The 25,122-nt window shown below is 43.5% G+C and overlaps 1 protein-coding gene across 3 annotated transcripts in view; it reads left to right on the top strand.

Moving 5' to 3' along the window:
• Positions 1-17,990, top strand: part of LOC142246424 (uncharacterized) — a 32,620-nt gene extending 14,630 nt beyond the window's left edge. The window contains exons 2-13 of one of the 3 annotated variants that reach the window (XM_075319474.1): positions 992-1,235; positions 1,318-1,353; positions 3,184-3,255; positions 4,750-4,824; positions 6,040-6,111; positions 7,506-7,580; positions 8,976-9,044; positions 9,514-9,579; positions 13,545-13,583; positions 14,023-14,115; positions 14,377-14,466; positions 17,817-17,990. In XM_075319474.1, coding sequence (XP_075175589.1) covers positions 998-1,235; positions 1,318-1,353; positions 3,184-3,255; positions 4,750-4,824; positions 6,040-6,111; positions 7,506-7,580; positions 8,976-9,044; positions 9,514-9,579; positions 13,545-13,583; positions 14,023-14,115; positions 14,377-14,466; positions 17,817-17,911 — 1,020 coding nt within the window. In that variant the 5' untranslated portion in view covers positions 992-997 and the 3' untranslated portion in view covers positions 17,912-17,990. Of the gene's footprint in view, positions 1-972; positions 1,236-1,317; positions 1,354-3,183; positions 3,256-4,749; positions 4,825-6,039; positions 6,112-7,505; positions 7,581-8,975; positions 9,045-9,513; positions 9,580-13,544; positions 13,584-14,022; positions 14,116-14,376; positions 14,467-17,816 lie in introns of all 3 variants that reach the window. The other 2 variants (XM_075319473.1, XM_075319475.1) reach the window with 2 other exon arrangements.
• The last annotated feature ends 7,132 nt before the right edge of the window (positions 17,991-25,122 follow it).

Below are 25,122 nucleotides of genomic sequence, written 5' to 3'. Positions count from 1 at the left end.
TCCTCTTTTCCACCCTCCATGGCATTACTCCGGTAGGTCTCACATCCACTTGCAGCTCTCCTCTCTCCCAGCCTCCGAGTCATTACTCCAGTGGGCCTCATATCCACCTGCAGCTCTCCTCTCTCCAACCCTACAAGGCATTACTCCGGTGGGCCTCACATCCTCCTACAGCTCTCCTCTCTCCAACCCTACAAGTCATTACTCCGGTGGGCCTCACATCCACCTGCAATTCTCATCTCTCCCACCCACCAAGACATTACTCCAGTGGGCCTCACATTCACCTGCAGCTCTCCTATCTAGCACCCTACAAGGTATTAGTCCGGTGGGTCTCATATCTGATTGCAACTCTACACTCTCCCACCCTCCAAGTCATTACTCCAATGGGCCTCAAATCCACCTGCAGCTCTCCTCTCTTCCATCCTCCAAGGCATTACTCCAGTGGGTCTCACATCCACCTGCAGCTCTCCTCTTTTCCATCCTCCAAGGCCTTACTCCAGTGGGCCTCATATCCACCTGCATCTCTCCTCTCTCCCACCCTCCAAGGCATTACTCCAGTGGGCCTCATATCCACCTGAAGCTCTCCTCTTTTCCATCCTCCAAGGCCTTACTCCAATGGGCCTCACTCCCACCTGCAGCTCTCCTCTCTTCCACTTTACAAGGCATTACTCCGATGAGCCTCACATCCACCTGCAGCTCTCCTCTCTCCAACCCTGGAGTGGGTGTTTCCTTTTTTATAAGCTAAACTACAGACACTTTCTACTGTGAGTTTGCATTAGAAATGGATTTTCACAACCTATGTAGAAAACATGAACCCCCAGTGCATAAATAGATTAGTAATAAACAGATTTAGAAGATATAGATGTGTATATAGCTGGAACCAAGAAGTATCACAGGCCACAGTTTTGGGGCACTGCACCTAAAGCACATTTATTTATCTATAATCTCATTTTCTCATTCACTTATTCTCTACAGGAAATTTATATTTCTACAGGAAAAAATGGGAAAATATTGCTCCAAGCCTTTCCTATATGAGCCGTCTTATGACAACTTACCAGAATTATACAGACCCGTGGGACGAAACAAGACAGTTTATTTCACATCTAATGGCTGTGTAGGACCAGGAGTAAAGAAGACACTTCCCAGCACTCAAATCTGCAGACTACCATCAATGAAGCAGGGAGAATACAGCTGTAAAGCCTGCAGAATTATGAATGCAGCTCTGGAATACAATACAGGTTATAACTCAGGATTATTATCAGATGTGATATATCTTATATACAAAGATACTCAACTAATCATCTATGTCTTTATATCTAGGTTCTGAGATAATATTCGGCACACGTTACAGAAAAGGTGAGTGGAGCTTCCTATATACGATGGATTTAAAGGGGTTCTCTGTACAGGGGTAACATGGAGATCTTAGACCCCAACGCAAAACCTGGGACTAGTGCATAAACAATCGTACTGTCTTCTTATGAGGCAGAGGCACCATTGGGCATCCTCAGCCCCAGGACCTTACTTTAGATGCCACCTCTAAGCTCATTATTGCTAATTAGATGACCCATTCTTAAGATAGGCCATACCATGCCCCAAAAGTCAAGGCTCCTCAATCAGCTGAGTTGTAGAGATGATATTAATGATGTACCCGAAAAATAGACCATCCCTAATGCGACAATTCTGGGCGGCTGCAGGCTGCTATTTTTAGGCTGAGGGGGCTCCCAATAACAATGGGTCTCCCCAGCCTGAGAATATTAGCCCCCAGCTGTCGGGCTTTATCATGGCTAGTTATGAAAATTGGGGGGACCGCACGCTGTTTAAATTATTTATTTAAATAATTAAAAAAAGAAAGTTGCATGTGGTTCGTTTGATACACAGCCAAGATAAATGCACGACTGGGGGGCCATGGGCTTTATCTGTGCTGGGTATCATAATATGGGGGGGGGCCTATGCCAAATATTTTATTTATTTATTTTTACTGTTCGGTATAGACCCGCAAACTGGGTCTGTGATTGGTGCGTCAGACAGGTTGTCGCACAGGCTGGGGGTGCTATCTGACTGCAACCAATCACAGATGCCGGTGGGCGGGGGAAGCAGGGAATATGCATGAGCCTAATGAGCGGCCCTGGAAGAATAATGAGCGGTTGTGGGAGCAGTTACAGCCGAACCAGAGAGGTAAGTGTAGTACTCTCTCTTTATTATTTTATTTATTTTTTATTTATTTTTTTTTATTTCCTGAGTGCTTGATTCGGGTGCCTTTGCACCCACAGGGGTTGCATTTTACAGTCCGGTCCACCCATTACTATTTTTCACAAAAAAAGCTTCAAAATCAGAAGTGATAAAAACGCAGCATTATTTCAAGCGGTTTTTTACATTTTATAATAATAATAATAATAATAATAATAATAATAATAATTTATTCATTTATATAGCGCTATTAATTCCACAGCAGTTTACATACATTGGTAACACTGTCCCCATTGGGGCTCACAATATAGTTTCCCTATCTGTATGCCTTTGGAGTGTGGGAGGAAACCGGAGAACCTGGAGGAAACCCACGCAAACACGGGGAGAACATACAAACTCCTTGCAGATGGTGTCCTTGGTGGGATTTGAACCCAGGACCCCAGCGCTGCAAGACTGCAGTGCTAACCACTGAGCCACCACAAGACTGCAGTGCTAACCACTGAGCCACCACAAGACTGCAGTGCTAACCACTGAGCCACCACAAGACTGCAGTGCTAACCACTGAGCCACCACAAGACTGCAGTGCTAACCACTGAGCCACCACAAGACTGCAGTGCTAACCACTGAGCCACCGTGCCGCCCATTTCCAGGCTCTTTATCACAAAGTGCAGTTTTTGGAGCAGTTTTGGTGTCTCAAATGTGCAGTTTTTTTGTGACATGTAGCCTTAAGCCGGTCTGGCTTCAATTTTCTCCCAACCATACACTTACCCTACAGTGACCACTACTGGAGAAATGTGGTATTGCAGGTCAGGCAGTCAAATATCTGATCATGTATTATACTACAGGCCGGTTTTCACCAAATGAGGGCAAATCCCCAAAACATTTTGACCCTTTATCAGATTATTATGCTTTTTGAACAGTATATCTGCCTTGACACAGTATATGGATGAGGCTACAACGATCCTAATGCATTATTTTTCTTGCTTTCTTTATTTTCAGATGCAGATTTTATAGAACTACTTCTTTATCGTCGTGTTGTGCCGTTGGATTTTATACAGGGCATTAAAGAAGGTGAGAATGTAAATGAGTATTATTAAGATAGTCATAACCAGGTCAGATGAATAATATACTGTAAATTATTTAAACAGGAGAGACAGTAAAGCAGTACTATCTGTGCCCACATCATTTTTAGAATTAGATACAGCAGTACTACTGTCTGTGCCTACTTCAGTTACAGAATGCTACTAGGAAAGACAAGGAGGCAGTACTATCAGTGCCTACATCATTTTTAGGATTAGATAAAGCAGTACTACTATCTGTGGGCTACTTCAGTTAAAGAATGATACTAAGAAAGACAAGGAGGCAGTACTATCTGTGCCTATGTCATTTTTAGGATTAGATAAAGCAGTACTACTATCTGTGGGCTACTTCAGTTAAAGAATGATACTAAGAAAGACAAGGAGGCAGTACTATCTGTGCTTACATCATTTTTAGGATTAGATACAGCATTACTACTAGCTGTACCTACTTCAGTTACAGAATGCTACTAGGAAAGACAAGGAGGCAGTACTATCTGCACCTACATCATTTTTAGGATTAGATAGTAGTACTACTCTATCTGTGCCTACTTCAGTTACAGAATGATACTAGGAAAGACAAGGAGGCAGTACGATCTGTGCTTACATCATTTTTAGAATTAGATGCAGCATTACTACTAGCTGTACCTACTTCAGTTACAGAATGCTACTAGGAAAGATAAGGAGGCAGTACTATCTGTGCCCACATCATTTTTAGAATTAGATAAAGCAATACTACTATCTGTGGGCTACTTCAGTTAAAGAATGATACTAAGAAAGACAAGGAGGCAATACTATCTGTGCCTACATCATTTTTAGGATTAGATAGAATAGTACTACTATCTGTACCTACTTCAGTTACAGAATGATACTAGGAAAGACAAGGATGTTGTACTATCAGTGCCCACATTATTTTTAGAATTAGGTACAGCAGTAGCACTATCTGTGCCTACTTCAATTACAGAAGGCTACTAGGATAGACAAAGAGGCAGTACTATCTGTGCCTACGTCATTTTTAAAATTAGACGCAGCAGTACTACTATCTGTGCCTACATCATTTTAAGGATTAGATAGAGTATTACTACTATCTGTGCCTACTTCAGTTACAGAGTGATACTAAGAAAGACAAGGAGGCAGTGCCATCTGTACATATATAATTCACAAGAAAAGACAAGGAGGCAGTGCCATCTGTACATATATAATTCACAAGAAAAGACAAGGAGGCAGTGCCATCTGTACATATATAATTCACAAGAAAAGACAAGGAAGCGGTACTATCTGTGATTATATGATTTACTTGGAAAAACAGGGACACAGTAATATCTGGGCCTACACTTAGGATGATACAAGAAAGGCAGAAAATAACAGAAAAATAGGGGTGTATATTTCCATGGTTACAGACTACAAACTAATCCTGCGTAGTCAGAATTTGAATAAACTGATACGGTATTATACATAATTGTAACTTGTTTTTTTTCCCTTTGATCAGATGTACAATATAAAATCCCCATACAGGAGACGAGTCCAGACCCACGAGCTGGGGCTTATACCTACCCGATATATGGTGAGAAGATAATATATATTTATTCCCTTATATAGCGCTATTAATTCCACAGCGCTTTACATACATCAATGACACTGTCCCCATTGGGGCTCACAATCTAAATTCCAGATCACTATGTCTTTGGAGTGTGGGAGGAAACCCACATACAAACTCCTCATAGATGTCTTAGGTGAGATTTAAACCCAGGATCCCAGGGCTGCAAGACTGCAGTGCTACCCACTGAGCCAGCACTAGACTGCAGTGCTACCCACTGAGCCAGCACAAGACTGTAGTGCTAACCACTGAGCCAGCACAAGACTGTAGTTCTAACCACTAAGCCAGCATAAGACTACAGTGCTAACTACTTAGCCACCACAAGACTGCAGTGATAACCATTGAGCCACCACAAGACTGCAGTGATAACTATTGAGCCACCACAAGACTGCAGTGATAACCATTGAGCCACCACAAGACTGCAGTGCTAACCACTGAGCCACCACAAGACTGCAGTGATAACCATTGAGCCACCACAAGACTGCAGTGATAACCATTGAGCCACCACAAGACTGCAGTGATAACCATTGAGCCACCACAAGACTGCAGTGATAACCATTGAGCCACCACAAGACTGCAGTGATAACCATTGAGCCACCACAAGACTGCAGTGATAACCATTAAGCCACCACAAGACTGCAGTGCTAACCACTGAGCCACCACAAGACAGCAGTGCTAACCACTGAGCCACCACAAGACAGCAGTGCTAACCATTGAGCCACCACAAGACTGCAGTGCTAACCACTGAGCCACCACAAGAGTGCAGTGCTAACCACTGAGCCACCACAAGACTGCAGTGCTAACCACTGAGCCACTGTGCCGCCCATTTCCAGGCTCTTTATCACAAAGTGCAGTTTTTGGAGCAGTTTTGGTGTCTCAAATGTGCAGTTTTTTTGTGACATGTAGCCTTAAGCCGGTATGGCTTCAATTTTCTCCCGACCATACACTTACCCTACAGTGACCACTACTGGAGAAATGTGGTATTGCAGGTCAGGCAGTCAAATATCTGATCATGTATTATACTACAGGCCGGTTTTCACCAAATGAGGGCAAATCCCCAAAACATTTTGACCCTTTATCAGATTATTATGCTTTTTGAACAGTATATCTGCCTTGACACAGTATATGGATGAGGCTACAACGATCCTAATGCATTATTTTTCTTGCTTTCTTTATTTTCAGATGCAGATTTTATAGAACTACTTCTTTATCGTCGTGTTGTGCCGCTGGATTTTATACAGGGCATTAAAGAAGGTGAGAATGTAAATGAGTATTATTAAGATGGTCATAACCAGGTCAGATGAATGATATACTGTAAATTATTTAAACAGGAGAGACAGTAAAGCAGTACTATCTGTGCCCACATCATTTTTAGAATTAGATACAGCAGTACTACTGTCTGTGCCTACTTCAGTTACAGAATGCTACTAGGAAAGACAAGGAGGCAGTACTATCAGTGCCTACATCATTTTTAGGATTAGATAAAGCAGTACTACTATCTGTGGGCTACTTCAGTTAAAGAATGATACTAAGAAAGACAAGGAGGCAGTACTATCTGTGCCTATGTCAGTTTTAGGATTAGATAAAGCAGTACTACTATCTGTGGGCTACTTCAGTTAAAGAATGATACTAAGAAAGACAAGGAGGCAGTACTATCTGTGCCTATGTCATTTTTAAAATTAGACGCAGCAGTACTACTATCTGTGCCTACTTCAGTTACAGAATGACACTAAGAAAGACAAGGAGGCAGTACGATCTGTGCTTACATCATTTTTAGAATTAGATGCAGCATTACTACTAGCTGTACCTACTTCAGTTACAGAATGCTACTAGGAAAGATAAGGAGGCAGTACTATCTGTGCCCACATCATTTTTAGAATTAGATAAAGCAATACTACTATCTGTGGGCTACTTCAGTTAAAGAATGATACTAAGAAAGACAAGGAGGCAATACTATCTGTGCCTACATCATTTTTAGGATTAGATAGAATAGTACTACTATCTGTACCTACTTCAGTTACAGAATGATACTAGGAAAGACAAGGATGTTGTACTATCAGTGCCCACATTATTTTTAGAATTAGTTACAGCAGTAGTACTGTCTGTGCCTACTTCAATTACAGAATGCTACTAGGATAGACAAAAAGGCAGTACTATCTGTGCCTACATCATTTTAAGGATTAGATAGAGTATTACTACTATCTGTGCCTACTTCAGTTACAGAGTGATACTAAGAAAGACAAGGAGGCAGTGCCATCTGTACATATATAATTCACAAGAAAAGAAAAGGAGGCAGTGCCATCTGTACATATATAATTCACAAGAAAAGAAAAGGAGGCAGTGCCATCTGTACATATATAATTCACAAGAAAAGACAAGGAGGCAGTGCCATCTGTACATATATAATTCACAAGAAAAGACAAGGAAGCGGTACTATCTGTGATTATATGATTTACTTGGAAAAACAGGGACACAGTAATATCTGGGCCTACACTTAGGATGATACAAGAAAAGCAGAAAATAACAGAAAAATAGGGGTGTATATTTCCATGGTTACAGACTACAAACTAATCCTGCGTAGTCAGAATTTGAATAAACTGATACGGTATTATACATAATTGTAACTTGTTTTTTTTCCCTTTGATCAGATGTACAATATAAAATCCCCATACAGGAGACGAGTCCAGACCCGCGAGCTGGGGCTTATACCTACCCGTTATATGGTGAGAAGATAATATATATTTATTCCCTTATATAGCGCTATTAATTCCACAGCGCTTTACATACATCAATGACACTGTCCCCATTGGGGCTCACAATCTAAATTCCAGATCACTATGTCTTTGGAGTGTGGGAGGAAACCCACATACAAACTCCTCATAGATGTCTTAGGTGAGATTTAAACCCAGGATCCCAGGGCTGCAAGACTGCAGTGCTACCCACTGAGCCAGCACAAGACTGTAGTGCTAACCACTGAGCCAGCACAAGACTGTAGTGCTAACCACTAAGCCAGCATAAGACTACAGGGCTAACTACTTAGCCAGCCCAAGACTGCAGTGATAACTACTGAGCCACCACAAGACTGCAGTGATAACCACTGAGCCACCACAAGACTGTAGTGATAACTATTGAGCCACCACAAGACTGCAGTGATATTCATTGAGCCACCACAAGACTGCAGTGATAACCACTGAGCCACCACAAGACTGTAGTGATAACTATTGAGCCACCACAAGACTGCAGTGATATTCATTGAGCCACCACAAGACTGCAGTGATAACCACTGAGCCACAAGACTGCAGTGATAACCATTGAGCCACCACAAGACTGCAGTGCTAACCACTGAGCCATCACAAGACTGCAGTGATAACCATTGAGCCACCACAAGACTGCAGTGATAACCATTGAGCCACCACAAGACTGCAGTGATAACCATTGAGCCACCACAAGACTGCAGTGATAACCATTAAGCCACCACAAGACTGCAGTGCTAACCCCTGAGCCAGCACAAGACTGCAGTGCTAACCACTGAGCCACCACAAGAATGCAGTGATAACCATTGAGCCACCACAAGACTGCAGTGATAACCATTGAGCCACCACAAGACTGCAGTGATAACCATTGAGCCACCACAAGACTGCAGTGCTAACCACTGAGCCACCACAAGAATGCAGTGATAACCATTGAGCCACCACAAGACTGCAGTGATAACCATTGAGCCACCACAAGACTGCAGTGATAACCACTGAGCCACAAGACTGCAGTGACAACCATTAAGCCACCACAAGACTGCAGTGCTAACCATTGAGCCACCACAAGACTGCAGTGATAACCACTGAGCCACAAGACTGCAGTGATAACCATTAAGCCACCACAAGACTGCAGTGCTAACCATTGAGCCACCACAAGACTGCAGTGCTAACCACTGAGCCACCACAAGACTGCAGTGCTAACCATTGAGCCACCACAAGACTGCAGTGCTAACCACTAAACCACCGTGTCATCCATAGATAAAACACATAAGACAGTTCTGTTCCAACCTTCCCAACACATCACAATTGTGATTATTTGGAAAATCTCAGAATTAACTTTTATATTTTTCTCCTTTGTTTCTATAGTTGCAGACGATCCTAAACAACGTGACGGACCGACCAACTTCAGATTCTTTAGGAGCAAAGTAGTAAATGGTGAGAAAACAGCAGTAAGGGACACAGAGCGCGAAAAACAAAGCAAAAAGCCCATGGCTGATCCCTTAGATCCATACAGCCAATGGGAGAGGGGTTAAGATTAAGTTGTCCTGTCCCCTCTCTTCTAATTGGTCCCATCCTACAGCAGCTACATAAAATGGCCATATATGGGCGTTCTCTACCTGATCGGGCTCTGCATGGGCGGTCCTTAGCTTTCTTTTTGTCACTGTCTCCTCCCACGCGGAATTGAAACATCAAGAAAGCAATAACCTTTAACTTTTATTCACTTTGCTTGTCTCCTACAGACTGCCATTTAACCATTATTGTGACTGTAGTCACCCATAATTTTGTGCCGGCCCCTCTGCAGATCTGTAGGAGCCCCGCGGTTACAGACCACAGCCTTTCTGTCAGGTGTTACTGTCTTCTTTTAAGTTATCGACTAATATAAACTTCTATTTTTTCTATTCAGATCTAAAAGCAAAGGTAAAATTCCAAAATAGTCGTCTGGAATCTGCAAAGATCGTGCTGCGCAAAGGTAATAATGTTGGATTCAAAGCAGTGCATTGTGGGAGCTCGGATTTTATGTTTTCATTTTATTTTCAGCGTGAATAGAGAAGAAAAAAGTGACGCAAGTTGTTTTTAATTCATAAAGGGACGATTAAATAAAAATGACCTATGGTAACTGCCTCTAATAACCCCAGAAGCTTTTTTTTTTTATTATTAACCTGCAGTACCCACTTTGGCCACTAAGTGGCAGCACATGTTGCAGGATTCACAAAGTAAGAGATGCAATCGCTTTATCAAGGGGTGGAGACGTGATGGGAAGCTTCTGGGCCAAATATATAGTCATGGCCAAAAGTTTTGAGAATGACACCAAAATTCTACTTTCACATGATCTGTTGCCCTCTGGTTTTTAATTGTGTTTGTCTGATGTTTACATCACATACAGAAATATAATTGCAATCATATTATGAGACCAAAAGGTTCTATTGACAGTTAGAATGAGTTAATGCAGCAAGTGAATATTTGCAGTGTTGCCCCTTCTTCTTCAGGACCTCTGCAATTCTCCCTGGCATGTTCTCAATCATCTTCTGGAGCAAATCCTGACTGATAGCTGTCCATTCTTGCATAAGCAATGCTTGCATTTTGCCAGAATTTGTTGGTTTTTGTTTGTCCACCCGTCTCTTGATGATTGCCCACAAGTTCTCAATGGGATTAAGATCTGGGGAGTTTCCAGGCCATGGACCCAAAATCTCTATGTTTTGTTCCATAAGCCATTTAGTGATCACCTTTGCTTTATGGCAAGGTGCTCCATCATGCTGGAAAAGGTATTGTTGGGCGCCAAACTGCTCTTGGACAGTTGGGAGAAGTTGCTCTTGGAGGACATTCTGGTGCCATTCTTTATTCATGGCTGTGTTTTTAGGCCAGACTGTGAGTGGTGCGATTCCCTTGGCTGAGCAGCAACCCCACACATGAATGGTTTCAGGATGCTTAACAGTTGGCATGAGACAAGACTGGTGGCAGCGCTCGCCTCTTCTTCTCCTAATAAGCTGTTTTCCAGATGTCCCAAACAATCGAAAAGGGGATTCATCTGAGAAAATGACTTTACCCCAGTCCTCAGCAGTCCACTCCCTGTACCTTCTGCAGAATATCAGTCGGTCCCTGATGTTTTTTTCTGGACAGAAGTGGCTTCTTTGCTGCCCTCCTTGAAACCAGGCCTTGCTCAAGCAGTCTCCGCCTCACAGTGCGTGCAGAAGCCCTCACACCAGCCTGCTGCCATTGCTGCGCTAGCTCGCCACTGCTGGTAGTCCCATCCCGCAGCTGAAACAGTTTTAAGATACGGTCCTGGCGTTTGCTGGGCCTTCTTGGGCGCCCTGGAGCCTTTTTGGCAACAATGGAAGCTGTCTCCTTGAAGTTCTTGATGATGCGATAGATTGGTGACTGAGGTGCAATCTTTGTAGCTGCGATACTCTTCCCTGTTAGGTCATTTTTGTGCAGAGCAATGATGGCTGCACGTGTTTCTTTAGAGATAACCATGGTTAACTGAAGAGAAACAATGATACCAAGCACCAGCCTCCTTTTAAAGTGTCCAGTAGTGTCATTCTTACTTAGTCATGACTGATTGATCGCCAGCCCTGTCCTCATCAACACCCACACCTGTGTTACTGGAATAATCACTAAAACAATGTTAGCTGCTCCTTTTAAGGCAGGAATGCAATGATGTTGAAATGTGTTTTGGGAGTTAAAGTTCATTTTCTTTGCCAATATTGACTTTGCAAGTAATTGCTGTTAAGCTGATCACTCTTTATGACATTCTGGAGTATATGCAAATTGCCATTAGAAAAACTGAAGAAATAGACTTTGTGAAAATTAATATTTGTAGCATTCTCAAAACTTCTAGCCATGACTATGTGGCGCCCTGGCCTAGCCAGGTCGTCACAGATAACACACAAACACCCCACCCCCACTAGACAGTAACATTAGCCAAAGACAAAATCCTTGTTGCCTCCCTCCAGGGTCTGATGTCCACACCAAGTGGGGCGGAGCCAAGCGGTTGGCCCCGCCCACTGAGGAGTTCACAGGCCTGGAGGCGGGAAAAGTGACAGTTGCGTTGAGGAGGTTGAAGTGAGAGGAGTGAACACTTGGATGTCTGGGTTTGTGGCCCAGGCACTGACAGCAAGGTTGGCAGACGGTGGTGGCCGTCTGCAGGAGTGGTGAATCGACGCGGAACCGTAGGACCGGGGTCGGGCGTTGGCCCGCCAGTACCGACCGGGGAGCGAAGTGAAGCCAGCACACACAGGCAGGGCCATCGGACCCTGACCAGGCTTGGAGCCGCCGACAATAGTCAAATCCGAGTGCGACCGGAACCCCAGGGGTTTCCTAGCAGCCAAAGACCCGATTGAAGGCAACCGCCCACACCGTGAGGGTAACAGCTACCGCCTAAGGCTAGAGACCCAAGGGCCAGCGCCTGCGGGCAAACGGGCTCCTCCAGTACCCATACACCGGGGAGCGGACTACCGTTGGGAATCCATCGTAGTCAAACAAGTACACAAAGGTGCAGGGAAAGACAGCCGCCATCACCTGTCCGGGGAGGGACACAGCAGCCGGCTGTGGGACCCGTCCATCCAGCCGTCTGGTTTACCGAGGACTTTGTGCATCTCTTGCTGAGTGAGTACACCCGTGCCATCCGACACCGCGCCGCACTGTCCCTGCAACCCTGCACCTCACCGACCCTGTCCTCCCCGTCACTCCACCGGGCCCCGGGACCACCGACCCCTACCGACGGAGGGGGAAAACAACATCCCAGCTGCTCCCTACCATCGCTCCCGGGATCCCCGTCACCAGCAGCGGTGGTGCCCATCTTCACCACAACCCGTGGGTGGCGTCACGGACTAAATCCCTCAAACCAACCACCCCTTTCACTCACGGGCGAGGAGCGCCGTTTGAGTCCCCGGATCCGGCCCACCGCTCGAGCCACCGAGCAGCAGCAGCCGCAGCAGCGCCGGACCCGAGCGTTAGCGAGCGAAGCGCAGTGGCGTCCTCCCCGCCCGCGACAACTGTACACTCAGCTTTATATATTAGACAAACCATTATAATGGCTATAACCAACTACTCTCACAGTATCTGTATAAACACAGGTCTAAAAAGAACAAGATCTTTCAGTTTAATACCCACCAAATACCATGTCAGAGGCTCAGTACTCAGATGTGTGTTTCACCATTTAAAGCTTCATCAGGAGGACAGGTACCCAGCACTATTGAATGTAGTTGTAATTTGTAATGGGTGTCATGATCGAGTGTTGGATATTTTTAGTTGCAAACTAACTTGATTATGACTTTGGAATAGTAGTGTAGGGTTTCTATAAAGCAAACATGCACAACCCCAGTCCTCAGGAGCCACCAACAGTGCACAGTTTCTGGATTTCCTTAGCATTGCACAAATGTTGGAATCATCATCTGTGCAATACTAAGGAAATCCTGAAAATATGAACACATGAAGAAATTAACTTGTTGATATGGGGTTAATACGCAGGATAATAGGGTTTCGAACATGCCCAGCACTGGCACAGAGAGCCCCACTGCCAAGAGGAAATTAACTTTTTTTCCCCCTGGCAGCATTTGGGATTTAGTCATTGGGGTGGCGCCTGCACGGGTTTAGTCACTGCTCAGCGTATAGTGAGCGGCAGCTGTAATTGTGCATCTGGCATTGACTGACAGCTCGCTCTGCATTGGGGCCGGCTGTCAGTCAGTGCCGGCAGCACAGTCATAGCCGCCGCTCAATATACACTGACGGGCTGGCGCCTCTCCTGAAACACAAATGCTGCCAGGAGGAATAAAGTTGATTTGCTAATTGCAGATTCAGAACACTATTAACCTGCAGATTAACCCAATATCAGCAGTTTAATAGCAATTTTTTTTTACATGACAGTTTCCCTTTAAGAGATCATTTTTTCTACTATTTCTACCATGGAATAATATATTTATATTTCATTTCTTACAGCTTTTAAGAATATTTTTTGCTGTTGTACCTACCCTGCTGGTGAGTTCTCTCTTCATTTTAGAGTTTTATATTCTTAACCTCCTTAATGGAGACACATTCATCTGCATAGGAGCTGCAGACAAAAAACGGTAGGAGACCACAGTCCTGCACTTATACGCTGCATTGACTGCAGTTTCCATTCATTGACAACAGAGCACTTTTTAAAATGCAAAATAAAAAGTATAAAAGTTGATGAAGACTATAGTCTTCTACCGTAATGCGTTTACAGCTCCTGTACACAATTATATGTCGTCACGGTAACAGACAACAATCTTGCAGCCATGTGTTCACCTCTCCCTTTCTAAATGAGGTGGTGATGGGGGGGTGAAGAAAAAAAAAAACCATGACAGCAGGATCTGACTACACAGAGATTATTTGTAGTCTGTAACCATGGAGACGCCTGGATACAATATTAAACCTTTCTATTTTACGTTCACAGATGAAATTGAAGATGACAATTCGGTATATGTGCCTAAAAAGAAGGATAGGAAAATCAATGCTTTTGGAGCGGGAGCTAATATTTACTTTTATGGTGAGCAACGATAAAATTAGGCTCCTTTCAGAAACAGCTTGATGTCACCAAATTTCTACCCCTCCCCCCCCCGGGGTATATTTTACAGTTTGGGGCAAATATGGTAATCACAAACATTTTTTTTTTCAATAAAAAGAGGTGGAGATGGGGTTAAAAAAAAAAAAATCATGATGACAGCAGGCTCTGACTACACAGAATTTATTTGTAGTCTGTTACCATGGAGACACCTTGATACAATTTTAAATCTTTGTATGTTCACAGGTGGAACTGAGGACGATTTTATGTGCGAGCGTATAAAGAAGAATAATCAATACAATCCCGTTGGTGCGGGAGTTAATTTTGACTTTCCTGGTGAGCATGCCCATGACGAGTAGAAAATTAACCTCCTTAAAGACACTAGTACACTTCAACTTCCTTATGGTACTTCGGCACCCGGCCATTAGCAGGTTGTCTCCACTCATTAAAATGGGAAGAAGACCAATCTGGAGTCCGCTCCCCAGAGGAGCCCTCATTAAAGCTGCCAGAACCTCTACGTACATACATTCTTGGGTTGTATTCTGCAGGCTTTGGTTGGATGGTGTCCTGTCCACCACTAGGGCGATGCCCAAACAAGTTGGAAAAATGAATCCCATAATTTCATCAGCAGAATCCTAGGCTGACACTTGGGTTAAAGAGCCTGAGCTCTTCGCTGGAGCTGCTCACACTACAAACGCTGCTGCAGCAGAGTGTATCTGCTCTACAGACATGTTTACTTCTTCATTCCGGCTCACAGTGGCTATGCATTTGTGTGCTGATTAACCCTTTTTCTGCTGTAAGCATAAGGAACTCTTCTCTGTAGTTGTCCACACTACTAGCACTGTTGCAACAAAGTGTATCTTCTCTACAAACAAGTTTGCTTAGGCTGCTTTCACACTACGTTTATTTAACATGCGTCCTGAACTTTTTTTGCTGCAAAAGCGGATCCTGCTTTTACAGCAAAAAACGCATGTAAACGCATGTCTTACTTTGCAGGATCCTGTCACTGGATGTTTAGGGGCGGGCATTGGAGTCATGTGATCGGGAGTGAGGGGAACTAAACGTGCCAAACTGGGAGCCGGCTTCTGACAGCTGCAGACGCTCGTAACCAAGGTAAACATCGGGCTTGGATACCCGATATTTATCTTGGTTACGAGCGTCTGCAGCTGCTAGGATCAGGGCTGCCTGCACACGTAACCAACGTAAACATTGGGTAACTAAGAGAAGTGGTTACCCGATATTTACCTTGGTTACGAGTGTCCGCAGCTCTCAGGTGGGAGAGAGGGAGGAGAGGAAGGGGGAAAGACAGAGATAGAGAGGGTGAGGGAGGGAGGAGGAGAGAGAGACAGATCACGCGAGACTGGTTCTGGGCATGCTCAGTACTTTCTGGGCATGCTCAGTACAAAAGCAGGATCCTGTTACAACGCAACTCAACGCATTCTGCTAGGCAGGATCCAGCACTCATTGAAATGCATTGCAGCTCGCGGCGCAATGTGAAGGATCCTGTGAGATGTGTTATTTTGACAAAGGTAAAAAACGCTACAAGTAGCGTTTTTGAAACCTGTTAAAATAACGCAAAAGTACGGATCCTCTGTCTAACGCACGCAAACGCATGCGAACGCCGGTGGACGCGAGTCCATTGCAAATGCATTGAAGTTAAAACGCATTTGCACTGGATCCGTTTTTCCGCTAAAAAAACGTTATGGACGGATGTTAAATAAACGTAGTGTGAAACCAGCCTTATTCACTCCGGCTGCCAGTAATGATACATTTGTTTACTGAATAATTTCTGCTGGTGGCATGATGAACTCTTCTCTGTAGTTGTCCACACCACTAATGCGGGCTTTACACGAGACGATAGATTGTGCGATATGTCGTCGGGGTTAAGGTTTTCGTGACGCACATCCGGCATAGCGCACGACATCTTCTCGTGTGACACCTCTGAGCGACGCAGTATCGCTCACAAATCGTGAGTCGTGTGCTCGTCATTAACTTTCATAATCTCGTTTATTTTCATGGGTGCAGGTTGTTCATCGTTTCCATGGCATCACACGTTGCTCCGTGTGACACCACGGGAACGATGAACACAGCGTACCTGCGTCCCACAGCACCCGGCTGTTTAATGGAAGGAAGGAGGGGGGCGGGATGTTTACATCCCGCTCATCTCCGCCCCTCCGCTTCTATTGGCTGGCCTCTGTGTGACGTCGCTGTAACGCCGAACGTCCCTCCCACTTCAGGAAGTGGACGTTCGTCGCCCACAGCTAGTTCATCCGTAAGGTAAGTACGTGTGACGGAGTTAAACGAGTTTGTGTGCCACGGGCAGCGATTAGCCCGTGACGCAAAAACGACGGGGGCGGGTACGATCAATTGTGAAATCGCACAATCGGTCGTCCCGTGTAAAGCAGGCTTTACACTGTTGCAACAAAGTGTATCTTCTCTACAAACAAGTTATTCACTCCGGCTGCCAGTAATGATACATTTGTTTACTGAATAATTTCTGCTGTAAGCATAAGGAACTCTTCTCTGTAGTTGTCCACACTACTAACACTGTTGCAACAGAGTGTATCTTCTCTACAAACAAGTTTGTTATTCACTCCAGCTGCCCGTAATGATACATTTGTTTACTGAATAATTTCTGCTGTAGGCATGATGAACTCTTCTCTGTAGTTGTGCACACTACTAAAGCCCCTGTCACACACAGCGAGATCACTGAAAATTCACAGGTTTTGTGACGTATCAGCGACCTTGCCAGCGATATCGCTGTGTGTGACAAGCAGCAGTGAGCGGGCCCCTGCTGCGAGGTCGCTAATCGTTACAAAACTATCAGGACCATTTATTGCTCGTTGGTCTCCCGCTGTGCAGCACGCATCGGCATGTGTGACGGCGGGTGACCAACAATCTGAATGTGCAGGGAGTCGGCGTCTGGCAGCCTGTAAGCAGCGGTACGCTGGTAACCATGGTACACATCGGGTAACTATGCAAAGCGCTTTGCTTAGTTACCCGATGTGTACCATGGTTATCAGCGTACGCCGGTTACAAGTTGCCAGATGCCAGCTCCCTGCACACGTAGCCAGGGTACACATCAGGTAACTATGAAAAGCGCTTTGCTTAGTTACCAATGTGTACCATGGTTACCAGCGTACGCCAGTTACAGGCTGCCAGACGCCAGCTCCCTGAACACGTAGCCAGAGTATACATTGGGTAACTATGCAAAGCGCTTTGCTTAGTTACCCAATGTGTACCATGGTTACCAAGCACAGCGTCGTTACATGGGTTGCTGGTGGCTGGTGGTTGGTCTCTGATTGCTGTGGAAATCTGCCTGATTGGACCCTAACACTGTGACTGGACCCTAACACTGTTGCAAAAAAGCGTATCTTATCTATGCATTTGTTTGCTGATTAACTCTTTTTCTGCTGTAAGCATAATGAACTCTTCTCTGTACCTGTTCACACTACTAACACTGTTGCAACAGAGCGTATCTTACGTACAAACAAGTTTGCCTGTTCAGGGCTTTCATCAGTACTCAAAATTGGTTGATTCCATATTGATTGTCACTCATCATTTTCTAAAACAGAAAATGTTAAAAAATTAACAAAAACATTCAAACATTTTTTTTTTCTTACTAAGAAAGTCATTTGAAAATGTTTTTACAAATCTTTTAATTTTTTCTTTTTTAAAATTTACAGATGAATTGCTAAGTTTTCCTGTCCAGGAAACTAGTCCGGTCTCGGCACAGCTAGAAGATCGGAATTTTAACAGCATCAATAAAATTTCTAACTAATCGCGCGAGAATGTGGTTTCACATTCTCATTGACAAAATTCATAAATTACGTTACTATTAAAATAATCTTTACAAATTTTATATTTGTTTTATTTTTAAAGGGGCAGAATTGGTGCAAACCTCGCCTGAGTGCTCGGGACTGTCTAAAACATCCGAAAACTATACTTTGACACCTCTTTTATACCTTCATATCGTCTTGTTGACATTTTTTTGTACTTGGGGTAAAGTCGCCCCCTGCTTGTTCAGGATGATTTTGAGTAGGCACTGTCTACCCATAGTTCTTAGGCGGGGGCGGATCAGGACTGGGTGCTCTATCCCCACCCCTGCTTATGTGTAAACCATAGGCACAATGAATTCTGGGTGTGCAGGTTATACTACAGGAGCATATATAGAAGCACATACATACATACATTATATATATACATATACATTATATATATATATATATATATATATATATATATATATATAATGTGTATATATATATATATATATACTGTATCTATATACTGTGTGTGTGTGTATATATGTATATATATATATATATATATATATACACACATATACACAGTACAGACCAAAAGTTTGGACACACCTTCTCATTCAAAGAGTTCTCTTTATTTTCATGACTCTGAAAATTGTAGATTCACATTAAATGCATCAAAACTATGAATTACCACCTGTGGAATGAAATACTTAACAAAAAAGTGTGAAACATCTGAAAATATGTCTTATATTCTAGGTTCTTCAAAGTAGCCACCTTTTGCTTTGATTACTGCTTTGCACACTCTTGGTATTCTCTTGATGAGCTTCAAGAGGTAGTCACCGGAAATGGTCTTCATTTCACAGGTGCGCCCTGTCAGGTTTATTAAGCGGGATTTCTTGCCTTATAAATGGGGTTGGGACCATCAGTTGTGTTGTGCAGAAGTCTGGTGGATACACGGCTGATAGTCCTACTGAATAGACTGTTAGCTGGTTTTTCTTGCCATAATACAAATTCTAAGTAAAGAAAAACGAGTGGCCATCATTACTTTAAGAAATGAAGGTCAGTCAGTCCGAAAAATTGGTAAAACTTTGAAAGTGTCCCCAAGTGCAGTGGAAAAAAACATCAAATGCTACAAAGAAACTGGCTCACATGAGGACCGACTCAGGAAAGGAAGACCAAGGGTCACCTCTGCTGCGGAGGATAAGTTTATAGAAGTCACCAGCCTCAGAAATCGCAGGTTAACAGCAGCTCAGATTAGAGACCAGGTCAATGCCACACAGAGTTCTAGCAGCAGACACATCTCTAGAACAACTATTAAGAGGAGACTTTGTGCAGCACGCCTTCATGGTAAAATAGCTGCTAGGACAGGCAACAAGCAGAAGAGACTTGTTTGGGCTAAAGAATACAAGGGATGGACATTAGACCAGTGGAAATCTGTGCTTTGGTCTGATGACTCCAAATTTGAGATCTTTGGATCCAACCACCGTGTCTTTGTAGAAAAGGTGAACGGATGGACTCTACATGGCTGGTTCCCACCGTGAAGCATGGTGAAGGAGGTGTGATGGTGTGGGGGTGCTTTGCTGGTGACACTGTTGGGGATTTATTAAAAATTGAAGGCATACCGAACCAGCATGGCTACCACAGCATCTTGCAGCGGCGTGCTATTCCATCCGGTTTGCGTTTAAGTTGGACCATGATTTATTTTGCAACAGGACAATGACCCCAAACACCTCCAGGCTGTGTAAGGGCTATTTGACTAAGAAGGAGAGTGATGGGGCGTTACGCCAGATGACCTGGTCTCCACAGTCACCAGACCTGAACCCAATCGAGATGGTTTGGGGTGAGCTGGACCGCAGAGTGAAGGCAAAAGGGCCAACAAGTGCTAAGCATCTCTGGGAACTCCTTCAAGACTGTTGGAAAACCATTTCCGGTGACTACTTCTTGAAGCTCATCAAGAGAATGCCAAGAGTGTGCAAAGCAGTAATCAAAGCAAAAGGGGGCGACTTTGAAGAACCTAGAATATAAGACATATTTTCATTATATATAGTATTTTTTTTTTAATTTTTTTTTTTTTTTGCAATGCAGAAAGTTCTTTGTGAGTTCCTTAAAAAAAGCAGATGTCTTAGTGAAATTCTGCAATGTGCAAAGAACACATTTTTTGAAGAACTACCAAAAATATAAGCCATGAGTCAAAAGTCCCGAGGCAGCCAAATTCCGTGTTTTTCACTTCCGTTTTTCTTCTCCACTTCATCAAAAATTTGTTTTTTCTTTTTCAGTCCCAGACGTAGTGTAGATTTTAATTTCACCATTCATTTAATGTAAAGTACTGAAAAATGGGGGACAATTCCATGTAGAATGGTTGAAAAAGACAATTCTGCCCCTGTTATTTGGATTTTGTTTTTATGATGTTCATTGTGCAGTAAATTTGACCTGATCAGTTAATTCTTCGTGTCAGTATGATTATAATGATACCAAACTTGCATAGTTTTTGAACATTTATTTAAGTGGAAAGAAGGAAAAAGATGTAGGCCATGGGGACCTTCATCAGGTCTCTGACTACCATGACAACCCAGCAGCACGATGAGGATGTTGATGGGAGCCGCTGTACATGATTTAACTGCTACTGTCAGGGATTGGAGAAAAATAAGTGAGAAATCAGGCAGAGGGAAACATAGAAGTATTGTGCTGAGCTTTCTGACAAGTCTTTTACCTCACCCTTGTTACATATCTACACAAACACGGGTGCAGGAAAAAAATAAAGCCTACTACACTGAAACCTAATCCACTGTCACAAGTGTGTCACATCCAGCTGAGACTTTTGCAGTATCTGGGATTAGAAGGTCACAACAATTAGCGTTTTGTAGGTCCTCTTTACCATGAGTAGAGCGGATTTATTTTCATTTGGTCTTGAAGGGGATAAGATTTCCCTTTTTGATCCTGCTGAGATTCTATATAGCTCAATCTCAGTTGCTATACCTTGCTGTCACTCCCTTTCATTATACTTACTCTCCAATATGCCAGTTATAGTTCTTCTATACTGACCTCCCAGGAGAAGTTGTTTGTGTAGAAGCTGTGTAGTTCCATTTCTTGTTTTATTCCCATTTGTTTGTCTTTCTCCCCGTATTGTCTTATCATAGTACTAAGACTAGTGTCATGCTGCCCAACTCACTAGCCAGGGGTAGCTGTCATGGCCGGGGATAGAACATAGGTCATACTGGCCATAAAGAACAACACACAGGAAGGGGGAAGACATGCCTTATAGTTGGGGAACGGGGGAAGTGGTGACCCCTGACTATGACCTGCAGCTCACCCTCACAGTCCTAACAGACCCTATACAGGTTACGCACCTGTCGACTAGCTGGAATACCTGGGGCTCTATTTCACCCTAGCAAATGGGCCCTAAATGAGGATGGAGGGTATGAGCTCTTTGTCAACACCACTATCACTAAAGGAGGACACAAGGGAACAATACATGGGAAACACAACAGCTATCACCAAAGCCCTCGTAGGTAGCAAAGACAACACTTATCTGAGCTGTAGCAACCACAGGAGTCTGGAGCAACAGAACAACACGACTTCTCCACAGCTCAGTCAGGAACAAACTATAAACTGCACCCAAATATCCTCAGAGTAAGGTTTATAAAGGAAGTCAGAGGCTGGCAACAGAGAGGAAAAACTGACAGATTCCCAGGGTCCTAGAGTCCGCAGCTGCAGAAACAGGGAACTGTCAGATAACAACATGCGCTGCCAATCTCTGGAATTTTCTTACACTCGCTGCCACAGGATTGTCAGCCGGCCTTGACACATCTGTGACACTAGCCCAGGGTCAGCAAGGGCTTAGGCATATGATCGCACACATGGGGGAAGGACCCATCTACTGATGATAGGGAGTGTAGGTTTCAGTCTAGAGGTGAGTGTTTAGGGGTCATTCCTACCAACTTGTTTTATCACTAGTCCCCCTGTGCACCTTTTTCCCTTCCTTTGCGCCTCACAACGAGTGTCATTCTATTCGATTGTGACACCCACACCCTTCTGGTTCCTGTACAGACTAGAATAACCTTAGCCACACAACTAAAAACCACTGCTCATACATGGCTCCCTAAAAGGCCATCAAGCTGTTTCTCTTTCCTCCTGAGGAACCAGAGGAAAGGTCATAACACACGATGAAACAAGAGAAGGAAAGTGTGCAGGGGTAGATAAAAATCCAAGTTGAGGAAACATTAGCACATGCACAAGGGGAAAAAGAATAATAATAATAAATGAAAGCAAGGACATCCTAACAGAAAAAAGAAGATTGGTGTAGGGAATGAGAAAACAGAGCAATAAGAACACTGGTCTCTGTTTAACAGGCAAAATTCCTTAGTTGTTGTACTGGAACTCCTTAGTAGAGAAACCATAGATATCCACAAATTAAGTTATGTGTAATAATGAGAAATGACACAGGGAAAAACTATTGAACACATGAGGAAAGAGAGGTGAAAAAAGCCATGGGAAGTCCTGACACCAGCTGAAATCTATCACTAATTAGAAACCATTCCTGCCACTCAATAAAAAATATTAGCTGGTTCAACTGATGCCTATAAAAAGGTGTCTCATTACTAAGCCGCCACACAAAAAACATCTCATGATGGGTAAAACCAGTGAGCTGCCTCAAAACCTTATTGTTTCAAAACATACAGAAGTCATCAGTTACAGAAGAATTTCTAAACTACTTAAGGTCCCAGTAAGCACTGTTGGGGACATAATCCAGAAGTGGAAATAACATAATTTTTCAATAAACTGGCCAGGACCAGGTGCCCCCCCACAAGATTTCAGACAAAGGAGTGAATAGAATTACCAATAGAGTTGTCCAAGAGCCAAGGACACCTGTAGAGAATTACAGAAAGATCTAGAATCAACAAGTGCAATTGTTTCAAACAAAACAATATGTAATGCACTCCCCTTCCATGGCCTGTATGCACGCTCCTGTATGCACGCTCACCACATAAAACTCCATCGCTGAACAAAAAAACAGGTTCAAGAGCATTTACATTTTGCTTAACAGCATTTAGGCAAGTCTGTGAAATACTGGGAGAATATATTCTGATCAGATGAGACCAAGGTTTTGGAGGTCATAATACACACCATGTTTGGAGGCCAAAAGGCAAATCACTCCAGTGAAGTGTGGAGGTGGGAACATCATGGTGTGGGGCTGGTTTTCAGCAGATGGCTCTGGCAAACTTCATATAAGAACCAGAAAGGACAGGAGTTTTTGCAAGGCAGAATAAAGAATTTTATTGATACACAAATCACAAGTAAACACATATGAAAAAACACGTAAAGGTTAAAATAGTGCTATAGGGGGGAGACACCCAGAGATGTGTGGGACAGAGGACAGAGAAGCACGCTCATATAAATATCAGAAACATGGGTATATACATCAGGCTTAAATAAGTTATAAAGTGCAATCATATAATAAGCCTTACTTCAATTGCTTACCCATTGTTAAAAGAGCGTCGCTAATGCGTTGCTAAAACGTCCCACAAGTCAGAAAATCCCATCCAACGCGCGTTTCGCGTCGCACATCTCAGCTTCCTCAGGGCGGGTTGGGCTGAGGGCTGAGATGTGTGACGCGAAACGTGCGTTGGATGGGGTTTATTGATTTTTGTATCAATAAAATTCTTTATTCTGCCTTGCAAAAACTCCTGTCCTTTCTGGTTCTTATGCTATTATGGAGTGGTCTTTTTGAGATTTAGATAAAAAATGACTGAGATGTGTATTCTGTTCAAATTTATAATACTCAAACTTCATATAATTGAAGGAAGGATGAATGGACAAATGTACAGAGACATTCCTGATACAAGTCTGCTGCATGTGATCCTCTGGTTTGCATTTCTTCAGTCTTGTGTGTGTCTCTAGACAGATCTGATAAGGAGCGTTGGCGATCGGAACGTCTTTCTTGCAAACAGTCACTTTTCAAAGTAGTCAATAAGTAATGTTCCTCAAGTGGTTTCCTCACACAGATAATGCGACTTTGAAGATATCGTTGGTTACAAAATTGTCCCCATCAGGCTTCAGTTTGCAATTTCATTTCTGCCTTTTCGCACAAAGTTTCATGAAATAACGCTGCACAATCACCGATGTGCACACAAGTGACACAACTTCCATCATGTTGAGAAGGAAGCCGAGGGTTGTTTTGTCGGTACATGTGATGACAAAACCGAACAAGGTTTTGAGACAGTAAATAACCTTGTATGGTAGCCGAGCCTCTGAGAAGTAGATTGTGCATAATGGAGCATAGAGAGTATTAGGGAGTGTTCACACTTGTTTTTATTTTTGCTGAGTTTTTGGAGCAGGAAATTTCCAAAAAACATGAGTTTTGATTCTAGATTTGGAGACATTTTGCCCCAAAAATGCAACAAAAAACCCCCCAAAAAACTCAGTGTGAACACAATCACCGAAACAAGCGTGAAGACGGACTTAAAGAACGCAATGTAAAAATGACTTGGTGGTTACTTGACCATTCTTCCTCCGCTTCCAAGCTCGCTTGTTCCAAAATTTGTACAGAAAAAAGGAAAAAGCAATGGAAAAAAAGATGCTTTTTGAAAAACACAACCAGCATTTTCCTGAAGAGTGTTCTGCTTAAAAAAAAATCAGCGAGAACGGCGACATTTATAAGGCGTCTTTCCACATGTTCGTGCAAAACATGAACGTTTTGCAAGGTCCCTGGTGAAGGTGTGTATGTCCGTCCATTGGTGTGTTCTACATGTGCTATCCCGTGGTCCATCCGGATAGCACACGGACAGCATGAGCTGGTATACTTACCTGTTTCCGACGCTGTTTTTACTTCCAGGCCTACGGTGAGTGCAGTGAATATTCATGAGCATAATGAGCGGTCCTGGAAGTAACAGCAGCACTGGAGACAGGTAAGTATAAAAATTATTTTTATGTGCCCTGTGCTTTTTCTGGCATTTGTTATACTGATGTCTCATGGATCACATCAGTATGCAGTCCACATGACATCCGTGCTGCCAGCCGAAAACGGATATGTCGCCGTGTAGCGATCACGTATACATGGTCCTTGTGAAAACACAGATGTGACGCCCTGGCCTATCAGGTCGTCACAGGGTATTGTGCAGTCTGCCCTTATGCACAGTATCCACCTCCTCCTTGGTTACAGGTCCCTGACCTTTTGGTGTTGCTAAGAGCTAAGCTAATCAAAACCCTAGGAACACTCTGCACCACA

The sequence above is a fragment of the Anomaloglossus baeobatrachus genome, chromosome 7, assembly GCF_048569485.1.
Source record: "Anomaloglossus baeobatrachus isolate aAnoBae1 chromosome 7, aAnoBae1.hap1, whole genome shotgun sequence".
In the NCBI taxonomy this organism is placed as follows: Eukaryota; Metazoa; Chordata; class Amphibia; order Anura; family Aromobatidae; genus Anomaloglossus; species Anomaloglossus baeobatrachus.
Note: the sequence above shows the minus strand (reverse complement) of the source record. Positions and strands in the feature narration are given on the sequence as shown.